Raw genomic sequence first — 11,277 nt, forward strand, 5'->3', positions numbered from 1 at the left:
TTTCATCCAACTTTCATCCCACTTTCATCCCACTTTCATCCAACTGTCATGCAACTGTCATCCCACTTTCATCCAACATTGTGATGCATGAAGACAGTGAACAAGTCCAACGTGCTTAAAACAATGTGTGCTATGTTCTTGTCCTTCAATGCCCTCCCTGAAGGAAGTGGAGGTTCGTATGGAACATTCCAGAATAAGTTTGTTTGTCTTCCAGCTTCTTGTTCTGATGTTTGTTGTGCTCCACCTCCTTACAGGAGCCTGGAACCTGGACTCCATCCAAGGCTTTGGACCAAGGTGAGTGTCCACCATTGACAGTTCCTAGCATGTATTCACCATGAATGTATCCTCCATGTATTCACCATGAATGTATCCTCCATGTATTCACCATGGATGTATCCTCCATGTATTCACCATGAATGTATCCTCCATGTATTCACCATGAATGTATCCTCCATGTATTCACCATGAATGTATCCTCCATGTATTCACCATGAATGTATCCTCCATGTATTCACCATGAATGTATCCTCCATGTATTCACCATGAATGTATCCTCCATGTATTCACCATGAATGTATCCTCCATGTATTCACCATGAATGTATCCTCCATGTATTCACCATGAATGTATCCTCCATGTATTCACCATGAATGTATCCTCCATGTATTCACCATGAATGTATCCTCCATGTATTCACCATGAATGTATCCTCCATGTATTCACCATGAATGTATCCTCCATTTATTCACCATGAATGTATCCTCCATGTATTCACCATGAATGTATCCTCCATGTATTCACCATGAATGTATCCTCCATGTATTCACCATGAATGTATCCTCCATGTATTCACCATGAATGTATCCTCCATGTATTCACCATGAATGTATCCTCCATTTATTCACCATGAATGTATCCTCCATGTATTCACCATGAATGTATCCTCCATTTATTCACCATGAATGTATCCTCCATGTATTCACCATGAATGTATCCTCCATGTATTCACCATGAATGTATCCTCCATGTATTCACCATGAATGTATCCTCCATGTATTCACCATGAATGTATCCTCCATGTATTCACCATGAATGTATCCTCCATGTATTCACCATGAATGTATCCTCCATGTATTCACCATGAATGTATCCTCCATGTATTCACCATGAATGTATCCTCCATTTATTCACCATGAATGTATCCTCCATGTATTCACCATGAATGTATCCTCCATTTATTCACCATGAATGTATCCTCCATGTATTCACCATGAATGTATCCTCCATGTATTCACCATGAATGTATCCTCCATGTATTCACCATGAATGTATCCTCCATGTATTCACCATGAATGTATCCTCCATGTATTCACCATGAATGTATCCTCCATGTATTCACCATGGATGTATCCTCCATGTATTCACCATGAATGTATCCTCCATGTATTCACCATGAATGTATCCTCCATGTATTCACCATGAATGTATCCTCCATGTATTCACCATGAATGTATCCTCCATGTATTCACCATGTGAGCATGAATGTATTGCATTGAAAGGATGTTGTGACAATGAAAGCCTTACATGTGAAATATAAGACTTACATGTGAAATATAAGACTTACATGTGAAATATAGGACTTACATGTGAAATATAGGACTTACATGTGAAATATAGGACTTACATGTGAAATATAAGTCTTACATGTGAAATATAAGACTTACATGTGAAATATAAGACTTACATGTGAAATATAGGACTTACATGTGAAATATAAGACTTACATGTGAAATATAAGACTTACATGTGAAATATAAGTCTTACATGTGAAATATAGGACTTACATGTGAAATATAGGACTTACATGTGAAATATAAGACTTACATGTGAAATATAGGACTTACATGTGAAATATAAGACTTACATGTGAAATATAGGACTTACATGTGAAATATAGGACTTACATGTGAAATATAGGACTTACATGTGAAATATAAGACTTACATGTGAAATATAAGACTTACATGTGAAATATAGGACTTACATGTGAAATATAGGACTTACATGTGAAATATAAGACTTACATGTGAAATATAAGACTTACAAGTGAAATATAAGACTTACATGTGAAATATAAGACTTACATGTGAAATATAGGACTTACATGTGAAATATAAGACTTACATGTGAAATATAGGACTTACATGTGAAATATAAGACTTACATGTGAAATATAAGACTTACGTGTGAAATATAAGACTTACATGTGAAATATAAGACTTACATGTGAAATATAGGACTTACATGTGAAATATAAGACTTACATGTGAAATATAGGACTTACATGTGAAATATAAGACTTACATCTGAAATATAGGACTTACATGTGAAATATAGGACTTACATGTGAAATATAAGACTTACATGTGAAATATAGGACTTACATGTGAAATATAAGACTTACATGTGAAATATAGGACTTACATGTGAAATATAGGACTTACATGTGAAATATAAGACTTACATGTGAAATATAGGACTTACATGTGAAATATAAGACTTACATGTGAAATATAGGACTTACATGTGAAATATAGGACTTACATGTGAAATATAAGACTTACATGTGAAATATAGGACTTACATGTGAAATATAGGACTTACATGTGAAATATAAGACTTACATGTGAAATATAAGACTTACATGTGAAATATAGGACTTACATGTGAAATATAAGACTTACATGTGAAATATAATAATAATAATAATACCTGGGATTTATATAGCGCTTTTAAGTACCCAAAGTCGCTTTACATGTTAAAAACCCATCATTCATTCACACCTGGTGGTGGTAAGCTACTTTCGTAGCCACAGCTGCCCTGAGGTAGTCTGACGGAATATAAGACTTACATGTGAAATATAGGACTTACATGTGAAATATAGGACTTACATGTGAAATATAAGACTTACATGTGAAATATAAGACTTACATGTGAAATATAGGACTTACATGTGAAATATAGGACTTACATGTGAAATATAAGACTTACATGTGAAATATAAGACTTACATGTGAAATATAGGACTTACATGTGAAATATAGGACTTACATGTGAAATATAAGACTTACATGTGAAATATAGGACTTACATGTGAAATATAAGACTTACATGTGAAATATAAGACTTACATGTGAAATATAAGACTTACATGTGAAATATAGGACTTACATGTGAAATATAAGATTTACATGTGAAATATAAGACTTACATGTGAAATATAGGACTTACATGTGAAATATAAGACCTACATGTGAAATATAAGACTTACATGTGAAATACAAGACTTACATGTCAAATATAAGACTTACATGTCAAATATAAGACTTACATGTGAAATATAGGACTTACATGTGAAATATAGGACTTACATGTGAAATATAAGACTTACATGTGAAATATAAGACTTACATGTGAAATATAGGACTTACATGTGAAATATAAGACTTACATGTGAAATATAAGACTTACATGTGAAATATAAGACTTACATGTAAATATAAGACTTACATGTGAAATATAAGACTTACATGTGAAATATAAGACTTACATGTGAAATATAGGACTTACATGTGAAATATAAGACTTACATGTGAAATATAGGACTTACATGTGAAATATAAGACTTACATGTGAAATATAGGACTTACATGTGAAATATAAGACTTACATGTGAAATATAAGACTTACATGTGAAATATAAGACTTACATGTGAAATATAGGACTTACATGTGAAATATAAGACTTACATGTGAAATATAGGACTTACATGTGAAATATAGGACTTACATGTGAAATATAAGACTTACATGTGAAATATAGGACTTACATGTGAAATATAGGACTTACATGTGAAATATAAGACTTACATGTGAAATATAAGACTTACATGTGAAATATAAGACTTACATGTGAAATATAGGACTTACATGTGAAATATAAGACTTACATGTGAAATATAAGACTTACATGTGAAATATAAGACTTACATGTGAAATATAGGACTTACATGTGAAATATAAGACTTACATGTGAAATATAAGACTTACATGTGAAATATAGGACTTACATGTGAAATATAAGACTTACATGTGAAATATAAGACTTACATGTGAAATATAGGACTTACATGTGAAATATAAGACTTACATGTGAAATATAAGACTTACATGTGAAATATAAGACTTACATGTAAATATAAGACTTACATGTGAAATATAAGACTTACATGTGAAATATAAGACTTACATGTGAAATATAGGACTTACATGTGAAATATAAGACTTACATGTGAAATATAGGACTTACATGTGAAATATAAGACTTACATGTGAAATATAGGACTTACATGTGAAATATAAGACTTACATGTGAAATATAAGACTTACATGTGAAATATAAGACTTACATGTGAAATATAGGACTTACATGTGAAATATAAGACTTACATGTGAAATATAAGACTTACATGTGAAATATAGGACTTACATGTGAAATATAGGACTTACATGTGAAATATAGGACTTACATGTGAAATATAAGACTTACATGTGAAATATAAGACTTACATGTGAAATATAGGACTTACATGTGAAATATAGGACTTACATGTGAAATATAAGACTTACATGTGAAATATAAGACTTACATGTGAAATATAGGACTTACATGTGAAATATAAGACTTACATGTGAAATATAAGACTTACATGTGAAATATAAGACTTACATGTGAAATATAGGACTTACATGTGAAATATAGGACTTACATGTGAAATATAAGACTTACATGTGAAATATAAGACTTACATGTGAAATATAGGACTTACATGTGAAATATAAGACTTACATGTGAAATATAGGACTTACATGTGAAATATAGGACTTACATGTGAAATATAAGACTTACATGTGAAATATAAGACTTACATGTGAAATATAAGACTTACATGTGAAATATAGGACTTACATGTGAAATATAAGACTTACATGTGAAATATAGGACTTACATGTGAAATATAGGACTTACATGTGAAATATAAGACTTACATGTGAAATATAGGACTTACATGTGAAATATAGGACTTACATGTGAAATATAAGACTTACATGTGAAATATAAGACTTACATGTGAAATATAAGACTTACATGTGAAATATAGGACTTACATGTGAAATATAAGACTTACATGTGAAATATAAGACTTACATGTGAAATATAAGACTTACATGTGAAATATAAGACTTACATGTGAAATATAGGACTTACATGTGAAATATAAGACTTACATGTGAAATATAGGACTTACATGTGAAATATAGGACTTACATGTGAAATATAAGACTTACATGTGAAATATAGGACTTACATGTGAAATATAGGACTTACATGTGAAATATAAGACTTACATGTGAAATATAAGACTTACATGTGAAATATAAGACTTACATGTGAAATATAGGACTTACATGTGAAATATAAGACTTACATGTGAAATATAAGACTTACATGTGAAATATAAGACTTACATGTGAAATATAAGACTTACATGTGAAATATAAGACTTACATGTGAAATATAAGACTTACATGTGAAATATAGGACTTACATGTGAAATATAAGACTTACATGTGAAATATAAGACTTACATGTGAAATATAAGACTTACATGTGAAATATAAGACTTACATGTGATATATAAGACTTACATGTGAAATATAGGACTTACATGTGAAATATAAGACTTACATGTGAAATATAAGACTTACATGTGAAATATAAGACTTACATGTGATATATAAGACTTACATGTGAAATATAGGACTTATTTTGACTTGAGTGAAGCCCTAATGGTTCAAAAAATAGTGTACTGGTTTAGAAATGTAAAATGTTAAAAAGGCTTTGACTCAGAGAAGATGTCCACAGACACAATGAAAGGAAGTAGCATGACAAAGATCACGTTGGTGGTTAGTCTGCAAGTAGCAAGTTGATGGTTAGTCTGCAAGTAGCAAGTTGATGGTTAGTCTGCAAGTAGCAAGTTGGTGGTTAGTCTGCAAGTAGCAAGTTGGTGGTTAGTCTGCAAGTAGCAAGTTGGTGGTTAGTCTGCAAGTAGCAAGTTGGTGGTTAGTCTGCAAGTAGCAAGTTGATGGTTAGTCTGCAAGTAGCAAGTTGGTGGTTAGTCTGCAAGTAGCAAGTTGGTGGTTAGTCTGCAAGTAGCAAGTTGATGGTTAGTCTGCAAGTAGCAAGTTGGTGGTTAGTCTGCAAGTAGCAAGTTGGTGGTTAGTCTGCAAGTAGCAAGTTGGTGGTTAGTCTGCAAGTAGCAAGTTGATGGTTAGTCTGCAAGTAGCAAGTTGATGGTTAGTCTGCAAGTAGCAAGTTGGTGGTTAGTCTGCAAGTAGCAAGTTGGTGGTTAGTCTGCAAGTAGCAAGTTGGTGGTTAGTCTGCAAGTAGCAAGTTGGTGGTTAGTCTGCAAGTAGCAAGTTGGTGGTTAGTCTGCAAGTAGCAAGTTGGTGGTTAGTCTGCAAGTAGCAAGTTGGTGGTTAGTCTGCAAGTAGCAAGTTGATGGTTAGTCTGCAAGTAGCAAGTTGGTGGTTAGTCTGCAAGTAGCAAGTTGGTGGTTAGTCTGCAAGTAGCAAGTTGATGGTTAGTCTGCAAGTAGCAAGTTGGTGGTTAGTCTGCAAGTAGCAAGTTGGTGGTTAGTCTGCAAGTAGCAAGTTGGTGGTTAGTCTGCAAGTAGCAAGTTGGTGGTTAGTCTGCAAGTAGCAAGTTGATGGTTAGTCTGCAAGTAGCAAGTTGGTGGTTAGTCTGCAAGTAGCAAGTTGGTGGTTAGTCTGCAAGTAGCAAGTTGGTGGTTAGTCTGCAAGTAGCAAGTTGGTGGTTAGTCTGCAAGTAGCAAGTTGATGGTTAGTCTGCAAGTAGCAAGTTGGTGGTTAGTCTGCAAGTAGCAAGTTGATGGTTAGTCTGCAAGTAGCAAGTTGGTGGTTAGTCTGCAAGTAGCAAGTTGGTGGTTAGTCTGCAAGTAGCAAGTTGGTGGTTAGTCTGCAAGTAGCAAGTTGATGGTTAGTCTGCAAGTAGCAAGTTGGTGGTTAGTCTGCAAGTAGCAAGTTGGTGGTTAGTCTGCAAGTAGCAAGTTGGTGGTTAGTCTGCAAGTAGCAAGTTGATGGTTAGTCTGCAAGTAGCAAGTTGGTGGTTAGTCTGCAAGTAGCAAGTTGGTGGTTAGTCTGCAAGTAGCAAGTTGATGGTTAGTCTGCAAGTAGCAAGTTGGTGGTTAGTCTGCAAGTAGCAAGTTGGTGGTTAGTCTGCAAGTAGCAAGTTGGTGGTTAGTCTGCAAGTAGCAAGTTGGTGGTTAGTCTGCAAGTAGCAAGTTGATGGTTAGTCTGCAAGTAGCAAGTTGGTGGTTAGTCTGCAAGTAGCAAGTTGATGGTTAGTCTGCAAGTAGCAAGTTGGTGGTTAGTCTGCAAGTAGCAAGTTGATGGTTAGTCTGCAAGTAGCAAGTTGGTGGTTAGTCTGCAAGTAGCAAGTTGGTGGTTAGTCTGCAAGTAGCAAGTTGGTGGTTAGTCTGCAAGTAGCAAGTTGGTGGTTAGTCTGCAAGTAGCAAGTTGATGGTTAGTCTGCAAGTAGCAAGTTGGTGGTTAGTCTGCAAGTAGCAAGTTGGTGGTTAGTCTGCAAGTAGCAAGTTGGTGGTTAGTCTGCAAGTAGCAAGTTGGTGGTTAGTCTGCAAGTAGCAAGTTGATGGTTAGTCTGCAAGTAGCAAGTTGGTGGTTAGTCTGCAAGTAGCAAGTTGGTGGTTAGTCTGCAAGTAGCAAGTTGGTGGTTAGTCTGCAAGTAGCAAGTTGGTGGTTAGTCTGCAAGTAGCAAGTTGGTGGTTAGTCTGCAAGTAGCAAGTTGGTGGTTAGTCTGCAAGTAGCAAGTTGATGGTTAGTCTGCAAGTAGCAAGTTGGTGGTTAGTCTGCAAGTAGCAAGTTGGTGGTTAGTCTGCAAGTAGCAAGTTGATGGTTAGTCTGCAAGTAGCAAGTTGGTGGTTAGTCTGCAAGTAGCAAGTTGGTGGTTAGTCTGCAAGTAGCAAGTTGATGGTTAGTCTGCAAGTAGCAAGTTGATGGTTAGTCTGCAAGTAGCAAGTTGGTGGTTAGTCTGCAAGTAGCAAGTTGATGGTTAGTCTGCAAGTAGCAAGTTGATGGTTAGTCTGCAAGTAGCAAGTTGGTGGTTAGTCTGCAAGTAGCAAGTTGGTGGTTAGTCTGCAAGTAGCAAGTTGATGGTTAGTCTGCAAGTAGCAAGTTGATGGTTAGTCTGCAAGTAGCAAGTTGGTGGTTAGTCTGCAAGTAGCAAGTTGATGGTTAGTCTGCAAGTAGCAAGTTGATGGTTAGTCTGCAAGTAGCAAGTTGGTGGTTAGTCTGCAAGTAGCAAGTTGGTGGTTAGTCTGCAAGTAGCAAGTTGATGGTTAGTCTGCAAGTAGCAAGTTGGTGGTTAGTCTGCAAGTAGCAAGTTGGTGGTTAGTCTGCAAGTAGCAAGTTGGTGGTTAGTCTGCAAGTAGCAAGTTGATGGTTAGTCTGCAAGTAGCAAGTTGGTGGTTAGTCTGCAAGTAGCAAGTTGGTGGTTAGTCTGCAAGTAGCAAGTTGATGGTTAGTCTGCAAGTAGCAAGTTGGTGGTTAGTCTGCAAGTAGCAAGTTGGTGGTTAGTCTGCAAGTAGCAAGTTGGTGGTTAGTCTGCAAGTAGCAAGTCCACTCTGATCCTTCATTATCTCTCCAACTTGACTGATGGACTTAATGGGAATCAGGAGGACCTGCTGCTCAGTCACATGCTCTTCTTCCTTGGCAAACACACTCACATGTTCCCTTTGGCTTCACTGAGACTTACATTACACACACACACATACATTTTTTATATATATATATATATATATATATATATATATATATATATATATATATATATATATATATATATATATATATATATATATATATATATATATATATATATACACATATATATACACGTATATATATATATATATATATATATATATATATATATATATATATATATATATATACATACACGTATATATATATATATATATATATATATATATATATATATATATATATACACATATATACATATGTATATACACATATATATATTAAAAATATATATATATTTTTTTAAATATATATATGTGTATATACATATGTATATATATGTGTGTGTGTGTATATATATATATATATATATATATATATATATATATATATATATATATATATACATATATATATGTTTTTTTAATATATATATATGTGTATATACATATGTATATATATGTGTATACCGTATATTACCAAATAGTAGCCCGGGCGTTTATTTTACAAAATGGGGTCAGACCCCGGGCGGCTATTAGGACATGGGCGGTTATTTGCACAAGGCTTTTATTTATTTTTGCACCAGCCTGCACCAGGCCATTATTTGGTTACAATGGTTACTGTCCAGTATTTTTTTTTCGTACAAACAATTTTAAATGTAAAAGCTATTGTAAACATACAAACAAAAAAACAAGACTATCAAAAGACAAGAGATCAACAAGGCAGTACTGCAACAATTGTCAAATAGACTACCAATACTAAAAATAAATACACTTTTTAAATAAAGCAGCCTACCGGGAAAAATAAAATGATGGTACCAAGTACTCAAGTATTAAAAAACACACCATCAAAACAGAACAATAATACTGTCACTTAAATAAAATAAAGGCTACAGTACTCCAAGTTTTAAATAAAGCAGCATACAGGAAAAATACTATTATGGTACCAAGTACTCTATAAAACCATCAAAACAATAATACTGCAGCAAACGCAACCCCAAATGCAACTCAACCCCACTCATCATCATCCTCCTCCTCCTCCTCTCCCTCACCCCCCTCATCATCATCCTCCTTTTCAATCACAAGTTCATTGAGGAACTGCTGTTCCTCATCACTCTCCTCCTCTTCCTGAACCACAGCAGCAGCCTGCTGTCTAGCCCTCAACAGCATCTCTCTGCCTGCCTGACATGGCTGTCCCTCCTTGAAGCAGTAAATGAGCTGGTCCTCACTCCCATCAGCCCACACACCTTGTAGGATACCACAAAGCAACATTCAGCTATGGCTACTGTTTGCAACACGGACACACACACGATTAAGCCAGCCACTTGTTGCACCAAACACCACCCCGGTGTCTCTCGTGTCACTCGCGGTGACATACAACTCCTTTGCCTTAATGCGGATCATTTTGCGGGACACACGGTGGTTCAGTCCACGAACGTGATGTATCCACTGACACAAATTAGCATCAAGCTCGTCGCTCACTTTCTTCCTACCTCCATCCGGGGGGGGGCGTTTTCCATCGATTGCCGACTGAGATAGTAGTTCTCCCTTTTTTTGTTTCCATGCTTGTACACGTTTTGGGTCAACGTTAAACTGCCTGGCCGCTGCCAAACCAGAATTCTGCTCCGCATACTTCACAATCGCTAGCTTGAACTTTAAGTCAAACTTCCTCTTCTTCCCCCTTAAAGTATTCCCGTCCATCAGTTGTGGTGTAGCGGTATCCTGTTCATTCAACTCACTGCTACTGTTGCTTGCCATGTTGAAACTTTTCCTCGTGGGTTTGTTGTGTGTTACGCTATATGCGGTCACCCATTGCAATATGTTGATTACCCAGAATCCCCACGTGACGTCTGCTGTTACCGTAATGACCAGAATTATTGCACCCTTGCTTTTCCTTTTAGCTTATAAATTGGGTTTAATGAAAATGAAATCAATATGATTTTAATCTAAATTATGCAAATAACAGCCCATGGGCGGCTATTTGGACATAGGCGTTTATTAGGAAGAGGCTGTTAATTCACAAAATGGGCTCAGACCCCGGGCGACTATTAGGACAAGGGCGTCTATTTGCACAAGGGCGTCTATTTGGTAATATACGGTATATATATATATATATATATATTTTTTTTTTAAATATATATATGTGTATATACATATGTATATATGTGTGTATATATATATATATATATATATATATATATATATATATATATATATATATATATATATATATATATGCATGTATATATATACATATATATATATGTTTTTTTAATATATATATGTGTATATACATATGTATATATTTGTGTATATATATATATATATATATATATATATATATATATATATATAT

The 11,277-nt window shown here is 34.8% G+C and overlaps 1 protein-coding gene across 1 annotated transcript in view; it reads left to right on the top strand.

Moving 5' to 3' along the window:
* spock3 (SPARC (osteonectin), cwcv and kazal like domains proteoglycan 3) overlaps nt 1-11,277 on the top strand; it is a 53,717-nt gene that overhangs the window by 21,810 nt on the left and 20,630 nt on the right. Inside the window, exon 3 of the mRNA XM_062026255.1 lies at nt 255-294. Within this exon, the coding sequence (XP_061882239.1) occupies nt 255-294 (40 nt within the window). The remainder of the gene's footprint in view (nt 1-254; nt 295-11,277) is intronic.

This window comes from Entelurus aequoreus, linkage group LG18 (genome assembly GCF_033978785.1).
Source record: "Entelurus aequoreus isolate RoL-2023_Sb linkage group LG18, RoL_Eaeq_v1.1, whole genome shotgun sequence".
NCBI classification, from domain to species: domain Eukaryota; kingdom Metazoa; phylum Chordata; class Actinopteri; order Syngnathiformes; family Syngnathidae; genus Entelurus; species Entelurus aequoreus.